General features: G+C 45.0%; 1 protein-coding gene across 2 annotated transcripts; it reads left to right on the forward strand.

Annotated features, from left to right (window-relative positions):
* The first annotated feature begins 5,494 nt into the window (after positions 1–5,494).
* Positions 5,495–15,262, forward strand: LOC109740911 (casein kinase 1-like protein HD16). 2 transcript variants are annotated; one of them, XM_020299970.4, is made up of 17 exons: positions 5,495–5,779; positions 6,441–6,838; positions 10,150–10,275; positions 10,363–10,436; positions 11,021–11,090; positions 11,169–11,224; positions 11,313–11,384; positions 11,462–11,556; positions 11,722–11,788; positions 11,870–11,999; positions 12,513–12,728; positions 12,837–12,961; positions 13,343–13,517; positions 13,592–13,682; positions 13,928–14,085; positions 14,193–14,381; positions 14,743–15,262. In XM_020299970.4, exons 2-17 carry the CDS (start codon positions 6,476–6,478, stop codon positions 14,800–14,802), a joined length of 2,067 nt encoding a protein of 688 aa, XP_020155559.1. In that variant the 5' UTR covers positions 5,495–5,779; positions 6,441–6,475; the 3' UTR covers positions 14,803–15,262. The 2 variants fall into 2 exon arrangements, with proteins under 2 accessions (XP_020155559.1, XP_045090883.1); XM_045234948.2 differs by lacking the exon at positions 14,743–15,262 and adding an exon at positions 14,466–14,498 and having other exon boundaries at positions 5,526–5,779.
* Positions 15,263–15,608: the final 346 nt, after the last annotated feature.

Here is a 15,608-nt window from a genome sequence, read left to right on the forward strand (position 1 = left end):
TCCTTCCATTGTATAATAAATCATATCCATTGATAAAATAATAGCCAGTGCGCCAAAGCGACTTTGAATACCTCATCCGTTGATAAGTAAGTCCGGAGCTGAAATACTCGGCGGCTCTTGGCCGATGGCAATTTAATACGCCTCCATTGTAAGCCGGAACTTTTATAACCCGGCGGCTTATAGCCTTTGAGAAAATCAAGAATTGATAACCCTTTTGAGACACCAATTTCAATCTTTGATGATGGGCTTGAACTTAATCATTTATGTAAGTCATAGCCCTGTAAATCCTGCATAAAGTTTAAACAACATATGCCCTGGCGACTTAACGTTAAAAGCCAGGGCGGTAACCACCCAAATGTAGTCTTATCCTGCACACAAGTAGATCACAAGATCCCTTGGCGGTTTACCGCAGGGCGGGTCATAATATCTCACATATAACCACTGTGATATTGAATTTGTACTACTGGTTTACATGACCTGTGCAGTAAGGGTGATAACCCAATCTTTAGAAATCAAGACTTCCAAATGTTTATGATTGTCATATGATGGCGACTTATCATCCAAAGTCAAACCGGGTTAAATAGCAACCACTCATATACACTTTGTATATGATCAAAAGAGCTTCAAATAAAACCCAAAAACTGTTTGCAAAAAGAGACTTCAAAAGTTTTGAGGCTTCTGATTCGAATACGATCAGAAAACCGTCCCAAAGGGGTTAAGCTAAGATTCGAATACGATCATATAGCCCCCAGTGGCTTTGGCGTTGCCGATCAAGAGGGTACCGACAGCTATGTTCTCTTTGGTTCGAATACGACCTATGTTTGAACAGGAAGCCCCCAAATGACCTTGAGAGTTGTTTAACGACGCTGATTCGAATACGATCCACGTTGGTTCCCAAAGGGGGTTGAGCTATGGTTCAAATATGACCAAGAAACTCCCCAATGAGCTCGGCAGTGTGCCGATCAAAAGGGTATCGACAGCTATGTTCTCTTTGGTTCGAATACGACCTATGTTTGAACAGGAAGCCCCCTAGTGATCATGAGAATATTTAACGACTCTGATTCGAATACGATCAGGGTCACACCAAAAGGGTTAAGCTAAATTCGAATACGATCAGCTCCCAATTGTCATTAAAGCAAGGTACCTATGCTTGAGTTGTGCTTTGTAAAGACTCCTTTTGGTCCCTTTAATTTTTCCTGAGAACTCGAACCTTGCGAGAGATAAATTCTTTTTGAACCGGAAAAACCGGATATTGAGAGTTTCAAGGCTTTGTGATAAACAAATTTACCTTGAACCGGATTTTAAACCGGATATTTAAGAGCTTCAGTGCTTTGTGGGAGATGTCAAGTCTCTTGAGCCGGATTTTAAACCGGATATTTAAGAGCTTCAGTGCTTTGTGGGAGATGTCAAGTCTCTTGAGCCGGATCTAAACCGGAATCCTTCTTTTTAAGCCGAAAATTTTCTGACGGCCTTTAAACTTTTTACCAATATGGCGGTAGCCTCCGGGACCGGGTTATTTTTCCCTTCAATGACCCGGAGTTCTTGAATGCATTGAAACCGACCAATGCTGCCGAGTCATATCATTGTAGCCCCCGAGTCTCAAGACGACTCGAGGAGTTGGCTTTGAGATTCTCCATATTGACCATAGCATAAGGTGTATATCATTGGTGTTGATAGCGCGATGTGAATCCACAGAAGGTTGAGGTGACTGCGGCGGGTTATAAATGGTCCTGTATGAGCCGTGTCAGCAACTCGGCCAATGGTTCCTTCCAAGTGGCTGTTTGAACTTAACCAAACCCGTAGTGGCGGCGACTTGCGCACCTACCCATTGAGCCATCCAGTGCAGACGGCGGCTGATAAGACATGATAACTTGCCTCCAATTTGTTGGAAGAAAACCGGGCTACCCAAGCAGCGACTTGCTCATACTCAATAAACAGCTCATGCAGACAGGTGCGGCCCGGTGTGTTGATGTAGGCCAGGCCGCGAGAGACGGACGGTAAAGACGACCGCAACATCTGAGGCGGCACAGACAGATGAACCGGCCGTGGCGTTGTAAGCCGGTGCGGACGGGCAAGTCGTCCTCCTTTTTGTAAGCCGGCGTGGTCGCAGAGACGGCCACGGCGTTGTAAGCCGGTGCGGGAGTCCGTTGAGTAACGACGACCACCTGTGCCAAAAGATGTTGGTGTGCCTCCATCTCCGCGGTACAATGTCACTTTTTGTCATAAATAATTGCCCTGCATAAACAATATTGCAGACCAAGGCAAAGATAAACTTGTTCTTTAACAAAAACAATATGTGTTAATAAAACAAACTTGGATGAATATCACCTGATTCGCCCGGACAACAGATGAGTCGGCCGCGGCGCTGTAAGCCGGCGCGGACGGGCGAGTTAATGTAAACCGGGCCATAGAGGGTGGTGACTTTGCGCACGTTCATTCACCGGGCAGTATGACACGGACGAAACCCCGGTGCAGAACATTGCCATCGCTCGCTCCATACCCACAATATAACACCTCATTCGCAATGAACAATTGTCCTGCATCAAAAAGTATTGCAAGCCAAAGTATTTGTTCTTTTAAAGAAAGCAATATGTAATATAAAAACATATTGGATGGATTTCACCTGATACGTCAGGCCAGTAGTTATCCACCGCGGAGTTGATGATCACCGCGGTGAAGCTGAAATTAATCACGGGTGAGCCGATCGTGGCGTTGTAAGCTAGCGCAGATGGGTGGGTCAATCGCAGGCGCGGTAAACCGCGTGGACGGGTAAGTCAGCCGAATTGTGTTGATGTAGAGTGGACCACAGGGGCGGCGGCTTGAGCGCGTCCGTCGGGCGACTTATGAGAGCGGGCGCGGCGTTGGAGCCCAGCGCGCGTGGGCGCAGACGGACGAGTCAGCCACATCGTGGTAGCCGGTGCAGGCGCTTGAGTTGGCCATGACGTTTAAACGAGTGCGAGCCTTATGTCGACAGCATGACGTCACTTTTGTAGTGGACTTTGTCCTGATTCGTCCGGATGGGAGATGATCCGTTCTACGCGGCAGAGGCTGCGCGAGACTAGGGTGGGGATGCACCGGCAACGTGGCAGCTCAAAGCCCACCATGGCAGAGGCGGTTCAACGCGAGCGGGGCACGGATCCATAGGAATACATATATGATGTCCGTGGAAATTGTGTACGTGCAAGTACTTTTTCAATCTTCCAACCTGCTCTCCACTTCCCCTTGTTTGTCTTGAGCACAGGCTTACAGAAGAACACGCAGGGGCGCAGCAGCTCAGAAGCGAAACCGAGCAGGGACGTTGGGGGCGGCAGAACTGGCTGGCGACTTGAAGCACGGTGAGGCAAATCCGGCCGGCGACTCGAGGCCCGGTGGCCCTAGGTGCGGCGGCCCAGGGCACGGGGAGGTTTCAGAGACGGCGCGGCTTATAGTGGCAGACGAGTGGTGAGCCGGAGCGGGGTGACTTGACCGCGGAGGCAAAACCGGCGAGACGCGGGCGGGTCATGGCAGTGGTTTAGAGGCCGGGCGCTGGACGAAGACGACGCATGCATCCGAGCTCAGAGCAGGCCGGGACCAGCGAGTTGGCCAGCCGGCGTGGGAACCAGCTGCGAGGAGGAGATTGGCGCGGCAGGGCAACTCGGCGGGTCGACCCGAGGCGACCAGGTGAGCGAAACCAGGCCGTAGTAGCACCAAAAATCCTTCTTTGGGTCGTCGTTGACTTGGCTTTTTTTTCCACTGTAACGAGGTACCTGGCTTTTCTTTTCCTGTACGTGTCCGAGCCCGTGTCAGACTAACAGCAGCCATATCTTCAATCTTTGAACAACTCCAAAGCCTTTCTTCTTCTATTTAATCCTGGTGAGGAGTAGTACTAGTCTCACGTGAGGAGGTGAAGATCCATTGACTTTGGTCCATGCGCCCACTACTAATACAAGTAGTATTTTGCTAATTTAATCCCGATGAGCAGTATAGCTCTAGTCCTTCAGGTGTACAGGTAACACTCCGAACTTGATCTAGACACGGACAACAGATCCATCCAATCCCGTCGGTCTCGGAGTAGTAACCTGGCAGACAAATTACCTCGTGTAGATCTCGTCTCGGACTTGGCAGATTGAGACGACGAGATGGCGACGCCGCGACGCACATAGATGAAACCCTAATCCCCTTCGAACTTCAATCTCATCCTCCAAATTTTCAAAATTAACCAGCAAAATTAGGAACCCAGCCGGCGGCGAAATTTCTGAAAAGCTCGGCAACTGTTCCCTTGAGCCGGCATGGCAACTGTTCCGTCCCGGGTTATCTTGCGTGATTGTTCTATGATTACTCTTCTTCATCTGAAAAATAGCGAGCTTCTCGATCCCTGAAAGATCCCTTCAAGAACTCAACACCACCGTGCGCCAGCCCCACGGTGGGCGCCAACTGTCGTGGAATTGACACGGCAGATGTTCTTAGTGTCAGGACTTAGTCGCGAGGCCAACGCATCTATGTGGTAGCTTGAGAGGGGTTGAGCGGAATCGAGAGACGCAACACAAGACAAGGATTTAGACAGCTTCGGGCCCCGGGAAACATCATCCGGTAACAACCCTACATGATGTTTGAGGCTAGGTCTCATTATGATCACGGGAGAGTCGCCGGGAACCGGCTCTCGGTGTTTAGCCCTAGAAATTGTTTCTTGTCTTGTCTCGTCCCTCTTTGGGGAGCCATGCCCCTCCTTATATAAGTTAGAGGGGCGGGTTACATGTGGAGTCCTAGTAGGACTAGGACTAGTCTATCTTCTCTTACAAGTTAATTACAAGTCCGGGTCTTGCTTCCTTGTAAAGGAAATATTCGTCATCCCTTTCTTCTTAAGCCGGCCCACCATCTGGGCCTTGGGCCTAGTCTTCTATCTGACCCGCCGTTGGGGTCATCCGGAAGTCGTCCGGCTCGTGAGTCGTCTGACAGTGAGCCGTCAGACCCGTGAGTCGCCAGTCTTCTGGCGGGTCACGGTGAAGCGCCAAGTCCGTCCGGGTCATACTTCCGGCCGGGTCATACTTCCGGCCGGGTCATACCGCGGGGTATATCCCCGACAATATGGGACCTAATCTGGAAATCCAAGGTGCCTGAAAAAATTCGAATCTTTGATTGGAGAGTGGCTACCAATACTCTAGCAACAAAAGAGAACAAGTGGAGAAGAACCCTCGAGCTGGATGCTACCTGTAGCATTTGCGGGCATGGGACAGAAAATGAATACCACGCAGTGGTCATGTGTACCAAGAGTAGAGCCTTGAGAGCGGCTATGAGAGAGGTGTGCAAGAAAAAGGAAGAGCAAACAAAGGAGTGCCATTTCGCTCCCAAACACCGAACAAACTCCTCTTCAAAACCAAAGGCGGCAGCAACACGTTCCACGACACTTCGAGCTCAGAAGCGAAAAATCTCGCTGAGATGCTAGCAGTAGACACCTTCCGGGCCCACCGCGCAAACCACGTTATCCATGACTCCCCCGAGGCTAATCCTGTCCCTTAAATCCAGCCGGAGCACGCACGCGTGAGCACTCGGCCCCTGCCTCCCACCCAAGCGACTGACTGACAGAGGGAACACATTTGGAACGAGAGAAAAAAAAACACGCAAAACGCGAAGGCTTCAAAAAGCCAAGGCCTCCTCCTCTCCCTTCCAGTCCAGACAGCCACAGCGGCGTGCGTGTATGTGTGTGCGCCTCCGCGGGGCACCAAACACCAAACTCCCCACACCCCCCCTCTCCCCGCCGCCTCCTCATCGCCGCCGCCGCCGCTCGGTCTCCACCCCCAAGGTGAGCGCCGGGTCCCGCACTCCGTACCTTCCCCGTCCCCGTCTTCCCCCCCTGGCCCCGATCGCCGGGTGCCGCGCGCGTCGCCGATTGCCTCCCGGGTCGGCGGCGGCGGCTGCGGGCGCGGGCGATCGCCTCCTGGAGTCCTGGTAGACCGATCTTCCGGTCCGTCGCGTCCGATCGCGAGGCGGTCGTTCCGGCGCCCGCCGATCTCCCCGTTTCCGTGGCGCATATTTGGGTTGCTGCGCGTGTTCCTGTGGCGGCGGCTGGCTTGGGCCACGGTTTTCGGGGGCGATCGGGTTCGTCCTGATGACGCGGCGACGCTTGTGTGGGTGTTGGGTCCAGGTTTTGATCGGTTCTGGTGAGAGAAATCTGTGTCGAGGAGATCGGGATAGGATTTGGGGATGAGGACTGTTTGGGGAACCTCAGTTGCCGAATCCTAGATTTGTGGCCGTAGAAGAACAAGGGCCGTGACCTTGTGCAGGTGTTCTGGATGGTTATGGAGTAGTAGAAAGGAGAACTGCTTTTCTGCAGGCTAGATAAATATATTTTTTATCCTGGATGTGGGATTTCATGTTTTGAGCAGTAATTTATGTTTGATTGCTCGCTGGTAGAATGTAGTATGTTTGTGCTAACCCATGCTCTTGTTGATTTCGTGTGGCAGATTAGTATGTGGTAGGAAGTGCATGGGGAGAAAGGATGCCAGAGTTGCGTAGTGGAGTCCGACAATCCCGGTTGAAGTCGAGGAAGGTTGAGGATCTCGACGTACAGGACCCAGCAGAGAACTTGCCAGTGGCAGCGCCTACGGTGGCGGGAAGGCGTGGCAGAGGAAGGGGTGGGAGAGGTGGAGGGCGAGGAAGGGGAAGGGCAGGAGGAAGAGGGAGAGGTGTTCCTGTGATTGACTTGGATCCAGACCAGCCTTTTGAAGTTCTTCCTGGAGCTGCTGTTGGTGGAGGTCCACAGCGCATTGAGGAATTTGCTGGTAAGGCTGTCAAGATGGATGGCGTGAGTCCTGACAAGATCGGTGGTGGTGAAGATGATGCATCTCCAGTCCCAGAGAAGGTATTTGTTCGAATGCACTATGGCTGATACTATTTTGTGTGTTTTGATTTGCTGCTCTCCTTGTGGTGTCAGGGTTTAGAAGATAACGACAAATCTTATATTTTGTCGTGGTTTGACATGGCCTATCCTATCATGATACAGCTTTATCAGTTATGTCTATAAACGGTTCCCTAAAAAAGAGTTATGTCTGTAAATGGTAGTCCATATGGAGCTATTTGTGTTGGAATTTTGGACTAAAATATGTAGAATAACTAGCTAATGCACTTGCTTTGGTATTGCCCGCCTCAGACTTTACCTACGCCCGTCGCACTCATGCAACTTCTGCCTATGCTGGCGTACACCTCTGTGCTCCGTGTCATGCTTCACGGTGTTTCGTTTATTTAGCTTAGAGATATTTAAAGTAAGGCGTGGAAAGGGAGGTGGGATGCGTGGACGAACTGTGCCTTGCCCACTCCTATTTATAAGGTAGTGAAGACCGTAAAACAAGATGTAATTGAAAAAAAATCAACTACATTTTCCTTGTCCTCGCACTTATTTTGGCATTACTTGTAATTTTTCTATTGCTCCATGTGAACCAGCCAATTGTATGCTGATATTGATACTTGCATTTCTTAGCTCTGGTTACATCTGTTTCTAAATTGCAACGAAAGCGTGCTGATCCATGTGGAGGAAGAGAAAATCGCGTATGAATTATTATTTTCGTTGTGAACACCATTAGAAATGATGGGTATCTTTTTTTCATGTGAGGAGTTCTCTCCCTTAATATCAGGTACCTGAATAGTACTCCCTCTGTCCCATAATATAAGAGTGTTTTTGACACTAGTGTACTGTTAAAAACGCTCTTATATTATGGGACGGAGGGAGTAGGAAATAGTAGTAGTTAAATCGGATCCATCGGGGACGCATGTTCTGCTCCCTCCATCCGTTTATTTAGGGCCAACTTTTCAAATCTTGCATACCAATGTATAGCAAGAAAGTTGGAGCAATTATATAGGGATTATAATTTGGCCAACTGATTCCCTCAATTCCCCTCGGCAGCTTTGTTCTGGGTACTATGAAAACCTCATGCGAAGCATCTGATTAATGCGCTAAGCTGCTCGCCTCCCACTGTGTTAATTCTTTGCGCTAACACCGTGGTGCATGTTGGGCATGCCTTGCATGAGATTTTCCTCTCCTTCCTTTTCTACCCTGCATGCCCAATCAAAATCAAGGATTGCTAAAGTCTGCATGCTAACATTAATTACACATTCCATATGAAGAGGGGATGGGAGGGAATGTGCGCCATGAAAGATGGAGGAGTAATAGTGCTTGGGAAATTAGACCTAAAAAATCCAGAAAATGAAATTTGGGGTTGGGCCCTAAATAAACGGATGGTGGGAGTGATTAATTGTGGCAACTAAGTGCCCTGCTGTCAGGGCAGGTTCATCAGCCTGCAATTATGTTCTGTCTGGGGTTTCTTTTGAATGATATATTAGATTGAATTTCTCAGTAGATAACCCAAGATGCTTACATGGAGGGGACATTTTTTTATTGAATTTCTCAGTAGATAACCCAAGATGCTTACATGGAGGTGACATTTTACTCAACTATCACCTAGTATGTCAGTACAACAAGTAGCTGCTTCGAACTTCAACATTGGCTTTATATCATGCAAGCTGCTCTTTTCTTTAACACTGTAGGTTCACATGCATTGAAGTAAAACAGTACTCCCTCCGTCTAGGTGTGTAAGTCATCTTACGTTGTGCACCGCGACCAAGGCGGAGAGGAAAATGAGAAAACTTAATGTCTTTTTGCTAATTAATAGCATTGCATGCAATGAACTAACCACTGCATGTCATGTTTGGTAGTCTCAAGTCATTGAAAACATGCACGGCCCACATCTCTTATTGGTTGATATGTCACAAAGCAAGAAACAAGGAGGGAGTTAATGTACCGTGCCTAAATGTTTTGGGATTATTTGGTTTTCGTAAGGTGACTTACACACCTAGACGGAGGGAGTACTAATTTGAACCCAACATAGTTTAATATAACCCAAGTTTTGTTTAGATGCAAGTGAATCTGCGATTTTAAAGCGTTGGCCCAACTGGGCGAATGTAACTAAAGAAGAAATTTAGGTGGACTGCTTGTAACAGGACAAGACTTATTTGGTTGGATGCATTAATAGGACAGATCCAGTGAGATATTTCATATCCAAATTCATGAGATCTATCAAAGGCCAAGAGCTGAGACCCTCTGTCAATATAGAGAAGTGCTTAAGGTTTTCCATACAGAGGGGGCCTTTTCTTCTCTTCTCCATACAGTTGGGCTTTGTCTTCTGAGGCCATCTACAATGCAGGCGCTAACAGCGGACACTAGGATTGAGATCCCGCTAGTTTCTCCTGTTTCCCATCCGATGTTGGGAAATCTTCTCGCGTCAACTCAAAATTAGCCATCGGGCGCACCACCTTTTTTTTTTTGCATGAGCTAATTAATCGGAGGCAGGCACTAGCAGCGACGCTAACTATATCCTTCAATATCTGTTTTGCCTTAACTTACTCAGATTTTATTGGAGGGGCAGGCGCTACCGTTACCATGTAGCGCTTATAATTTGCGATCAGCGTTGGAATTCAAGACTCTACGATCGACGCTAACATAAATTTGTGGGGAAAAATCCCTCTAGCGTCCAAACAAGCGCCTGTGCGTTGGAAATGGCCTGAGGGGCTCGAGAAGCTGCAACCTCTTTTGGGAAGCTTAAGGTTCCAGGGGATTGCTGGCCTGAGCTGGAAGCTCCCTCAAATGTCGTAAATATAAAGGATAGGCAACCCATATCCATCATCCACTTATAGAGCACTCTAAAACTTGAGTATCACCTTTTTTTTGCATCTAGTAATAAAGTATGACATGCACATTCAAGCTTATCCTTGTTTTTAAAATCTCTGTCTAATGTATATACCTTGCATTCTGGCAGACAGGCAGGCATTTACATTTTTCTGAAATCACTCCACCTGAACCATATTTCATTTATAACAAGATAATTTATCATTTGGATGCCAACATTGGCAAGCAAAACGAACTAGAGTTGCCAAGATGTTCGCTTTCCAAATTCCCTCTATGGCAACTCCAGTTCATTTTGCTTGCCAATGTTGGCCAAATCATGGGCAAGGAAAAGTTTGACGAAAATTCTGGCTAGCCAAGTATGTGGTAGGGCAAACTTGGGCTAAAATCAAACATACCCTAAAGCTCGTCTGAAGTTTTCTTTGTGTATTACAAGTTCGCAAATTTTGAAATGCAAGTCATCCAGTAAAATATGTATTTTTTTTTACCATTTGCAGGTTCAAGTAGGCCATTCTCCACAATACAAGGTAGAGAGGAAATTGGGCAAGGGTGGTTTTGGGCAGGTTTATGTTGGGAGAAGAGTTTCTGGTGGAACAGAGCGCACTGGACCAGATGCTTATGAGGTTTATCTTTACTGCTTTTTCCTTTTGCCTTCAAAAATTGCTATTTGAATATAATGATGGTAAGAGTGTTGTCTTCTCTCATTGCAGGTTGCTTTGAAATTTGAGCACCGCAACAGTAAGGGGTGCAATTATGGCCCTCCATATGAGTGGCAGGTTTATAGGTAATTACATTATAATAAGCTAAGTGTGTCTATCTTCTTACAGAAGAATATTGGAAATCATGAGAGTTATACATAACTGTACCATGAAACGTTTTTTTTTCTATTTTGCATATTATAAGATTCTCAGTTATCTTTTGGATCCAAGATTTTCTTTTGTCATCACGTAATTGCACTGAGGGCAGGCCTGGCGCAGTGGTGAAGTCCTCCCCACTTGTGCCAAGAGGTCCTGGGTTCGAACCAGCCTCTCTGCATTGCACTTTGCAGGGGTAAGACTAGGTTCCTATAATCCCTCCCCAGACCCCACCTTGTGTGGGAGCTTCTATGCACTGGGTCTGTCCTTTATCACGTAATTGCACTAAATTTTGTATATAACCCAGGGCACCAAATAGTGAATGCTTATGAGTACATGCTAACTTGCTTTCATTTGTAGTTTTTAAAATTGATTTGGCAGTATTCTAATCTATTGAAATGTAAAGAAGGCTTTCTTATCGTCGCTGCTCACTACTTAGAAGAACTAATCTTATTATTTGCCCCACCAAACTACTTCCCCACTAATTCTGATGTTTTTGTGTGCATTTTTTAAGCTCTCTGAACGGATGTTATGGTGTACCGTGGGTTCACTACAAAGGCCGTCAAGGGGACTATTATGTGCTGGTTAGTTATATAAACGTTATCTAATTCGTTTGAGAAAGTTCTATTGTTACCACAAGCTGAATTATATTGCTGTTTCAGGTAATGGATATACTAGGCCCTAGCCTTTGGGATGTTTGGAATTCTCTAGGGCAAACGTAAGATGGATACACTTATTTGCTTTGTGTTTCTGTCATATCTGTTTTTAAATCAGAACAGCTGAGTGATAACTAATGTTTGGATCAGGATGACTCCAAGTATGGTTGCTTGCATCGCTGTAGAGGCTATATCTATCCTTGAAAAACTTCATGCAAAGGGGTAACCAATGTCCTACTGAATTGGCTTTGAGATGCAGCTTTCCAGATTTATATATTTTCTATTGAAATATTTTGCAGGTTTGTTCATGGAGACGTTAAGCCAGAGAATTTTCTACTCGGACAACCTGGATCACCTGATGAGAAGAAGCTTTTTTTGATTGACCTTGGGTTAGGTATGTCATAGCAAATTTCTTGTGATAGATAATTCATTATTCTTTGCCAGTAGTTGAGTAAATTTTCACACACAACACATAAGGATTCTGCATAGCATTCTCCACCTTAACTGTATAATATACCTAATATAAGCAAGTACTCACTCCTACCATTTGAACTGCCAGCATCGAGATGGAAGGAAACATCATCTGGACAACATGTTGACTACGATCAGAGGCCTGATATTTTTAGGTTTGTTTTTATCTAAGGATCAATCATTTTTTATTTCCAATCAGTTTTGTGATTGACCAGTTGTTACCTTCTTTTGGACAGGGGCACAATAAGATATGCTAGTGTGCATGCTCATTTGGGCCGTACTGGTAGCAGAAGGGATGATCTGGAATCACTAGCATATACATTGATATTTCTACTCAGAGGAAGATTACCTTGGCAAGGCTATCAGGTTTTTTTCTTTTTCTTTGGATAGATTGGTTTGGATCATACCTCCTGGACTATGTATTCTGCCCACTTACATGCATGTTGGGTGAAGTGAAATTAATTTGTTATTACCTACTCCCTCCGTTCTGAAATAATTGAAGTTCTAGGATTGTCCAAAGTCAAACATTTTTAACTTTGACCAAGTCTGAAAAAAATGTGCTAAGATCTACAATATCAAATATATATACATATTATAAAATAATTTTTATAATGAATCTAATGACGTAAATTTGATGTTGTAGATGTTGATATATTTTTCTATAAACTTGGTCAAACTTAACGAAGTTTGACTCAGGACAAACCCAAAACTTCAATTATTTGAAACGGAGGGACTAATTGAGATTGTGGATGGCATACACACCCATTCATTATGACTCTCTCTCTCTCTCTCTCTCTCTGTGTGTGTGTGTGTGTGTGTGTGTGTGTGTGTGTGTGTAATGTGAACATATGTATTTGACCTCTGCTAAATGATGTGCAGGGGGAGAACAAGAGCTTTCTTGTTTGCAAGAAGAAAATGTCTATCTCTCCAGATCTGATGTGCTGTTACTGCGCACCTCCTTTTAAACTTTTTCTGGAAACCGTGACAAACATGAAATTTGATGAAGAACCAAACTACCCAAAGCTGATTTCCCTCTTTGATGAATTGATTGAGCCCCAGCATTTGAGGCCTATTAGAATCGATGGTGCTCTAAAGGTTTGTTTTTTATAGATCTGATTTCATACTCGTCCTACAATCTTAGTTGATGCATTACTCATTGAAGGAGCTTGTTTAGTTTGACCTTTGGTTATTTTTCATATGTAGGCTGGACAAAAACGAGGAAGAGGAAGTCATGATGAAGATGAACAACCGAGGAAGAAAGTTCGACTGGGAAGCCCAGCAAATCAGTGGATTTCAGTATATAATGCTAAGAGGCCCATGAAACAGAGGTAACACAGTATATCATGGCTTTATAGGTTGCACATGTTATGAGTCTTCACTCGCCAGTTGCCACAATCTGTTCTACTTTTTAGCATTTTGTGTGTGATGGATAACCTAAAATTTGTTTGTAAATAATTCCAACTTCAGAGTAGGCACGTGCTGCACATGATTATACTCAACTTGGCAAGCTTGTACTTATTTCAGACAAGATTTTTGCGAGTTTTTTATGTTCTTCATGTCAAGGTTTGGTGGATAATAAATTTGCACAATTGCGCTACTAAGAAATAGCAGTCAAGCACATTATATTGTTTCCAGCTACTTATCTAGTCATAAGCCATGGTTTTCAAAGTGCCCCCTTCCAGTAACGTCCTTGTTATTCTCCCTCTCAGATACCATTACAATGTAGCAGAAGCCCGACTTCATCAACACATAGAGAAAGGGAATGAAGATGGATTGTTTATTAGTTCGGTAGCATCTTCAGCAAACCTTTGGGCCCTTATTATGGACGCTGGAACTGGGTTCACATCCCAAGTTTACGAACTTTCGCAAATATTCCTTCATAAGGTATATTAATGACTCTTGAGCATTCTGCTTTCTTATTTCGGGTTCCTAAGTTGCCAATTTTTTATGTACTCCAGGACTGGATTATGGAGCAGTGGGAAAATAACTACTACATCAGTGCCATAGCAGGAGCAACAAATGGAAGTTCCTTGGTGGTCATGTCAAAAGGTTTGTTGAATTTATTGTTTTGCCGAATGGTTATCATTTATTATATTTATTTGGAAAGGTCAATCCATATTCAACTATTTGTCCTGCTTCTGCTTCCTAAAATTTTGCTGGCGTTTCCATTCAATGGTAGAGAGCTGACTGTTTTGTCGATATATTGAATGCCCTGTTTTCCAGTTCAAGTGTTCCTTCTTGTTGATATTAGCTATTAGTGGGGTTAATCGAGACTGGTCATTTACTCTTTCTAGGAACCCCTTACACTCAACAGTCTTACAAAGTCAGTGAATCATTCCCCTTCAAGTGGATCAACAAGAAATGGAAAGAAGGATTTCATGTTACATCAATGACTACAGCAGGGACCCGCTGGGGTGTAGTTATGTCAAGGAACTCTGGATATTCTGAACAGGTAATTGGCAATTGATTAAAAATTGTCCATTAGTTAAATATGAATTATACAATCCCATTGTTCAAAATAATATTATTGCCACTTCATTCCTCTGATATGTAATGCAGGTGGTAGAATTGGATTTTCTTTATCCTAGTGAAGGTATTCACCGGCGATGGGAGAATGGATATAGAATAACTTCTACAGCAGCCACTGGTGATCAAGCTGCTTTTATATTGAGCATTCCCAAAAGAAAATTGACGGACGAGACACAAGAAACTCTTAGAACATCCACTTTCCCAAGCAACCATGTGAAGGTAGGACCATATCATTTGTTCTTTAGTGCATTTTCACAAGTAATATGATAAGTTCTTAACTAAGAAGTTAATAGCTGTCATCAGGTTCTGTTTTGATCTGCATTTCCATGTGAAGGTAGGACCATATCATTTGTTCTTTAGTGCATTTTCATAAGTAATATGATAACTTCTTAACTAAGAAGTTAATAGCTGTCATCTGGTTCTGTTTTGATCTGCATTTGCAATTGCATGTTTGAGGACAGGGTAGTATTTTCAGCCAGGATTTATTATTCCGTACTGTTGTTGCTACAGAGCTATTTTTCTCGCTCAAACACCAACTCAGTCACCGGTCTAATATAGTCATATGGTTGTCCTTTTGTAGGAGAAATGGGCCAAGAATCTTTACATTGCCTCTATATGCTATGGACGGACAGTGTCGTGAGACTTGCAGTCACACCAACTCAGTCAGGGCTGAGCATATTAAAATGAGTTGACGTCGAAAACCCCAGCAAATTTAGTTGCTGCTGTGTTACTCTGTATGTGTAGGTAAATTGCGTAGATGAACCTTACATCATGGCCAGAGCAGGGATGCTCCAGAAAGAACTGGGATGAAGGTGGACCACAGCTAGCCAATAAGAAGATGGAAGAGGATGCGTGATCCGGTTGGTGGTGGTGCAGTATGCTTTTGCCTCGGTCCGGTTGCTGCTTTACAGAGTATGAATGACGGCCTCCTCCTCTTTGGAGGCCTATAACCTGTGAGAGCCCGTTGTGTATATAGCTCTATCATGTCCTTCATTTTGTAAGTGGAAACAAGTTCCATATTCTCAGATAGACTGGAAGTGTCTAAATTATTATGTGAAGTGAACTCATGAATTCGGTGTATCGATTCCATTATTCCGTGAGCTCATTGCATGATCACTTGTTGAATTCCATTAAGTGTGTGAAAAAAAATTAGAATTTTTTGACACACTTAATTTTATTTTATTTTTAAGTGTGAGCATGGGAGCATGTTAGTGTTGGTATCACCTGATACGTCCCCTCATCACCCACTCATTGTTGCTTTTGCACGACGAAGGTTTTGTTAGGGCATCTTCAAGGCGGACTAGTAAACCTCATGCCCGGACTGCGGAAGCTATCCAACGCCGACTTGTATCGGTCTGCACAGCGGATCGGACGCGATTTCTTCTACAAACCAGAGACGAGCATGGGGAGGTTTGTGGGAGTCCGGACCGATCCCAAGTCCGTTTT

The sequence above is a fragment of the Aegilops tauschii genome, chromosome 3 (assembly GCF_002575655.3).
Source record: "Aegilops tauschii subsp. strangulata cultivar AL8/78 chromosome 3, Aet v6.0, whole genome shotgun sequence".
Classification (NCBI taxonomy): Eukaryota; Viridiplantae; Streptophyta; class Magnoliopsida; order Poales; family Poaceae; genus Aegilops; species Aegilops tauschii.

Excerpts from the sequence above, each read along its gene's own strand:
- LOC109740911 (XM_020299970.4), top strand. The coding sequence starts at position 6,476 with ATGCCAGAGTTGCGTAGTGGAGTCCGACAATCCCGGTTGAAGTCGAGG. Across the intron at positions 11,091-11,168 it reads AAGGGGACTATTATGTGCTG|GTAATGGATATACTAGGCCC; the intron begins GTTAGTTATATA and ends TTGCTGTTTCAG. Across the intron at positions 12,962-13,342 it reads AAGAGGCCCATGAAACAGAG|ATACCATTACAATGTAGCAG; the intron begins GTAACACAGTAT and ends TCTCCCTCTCAG.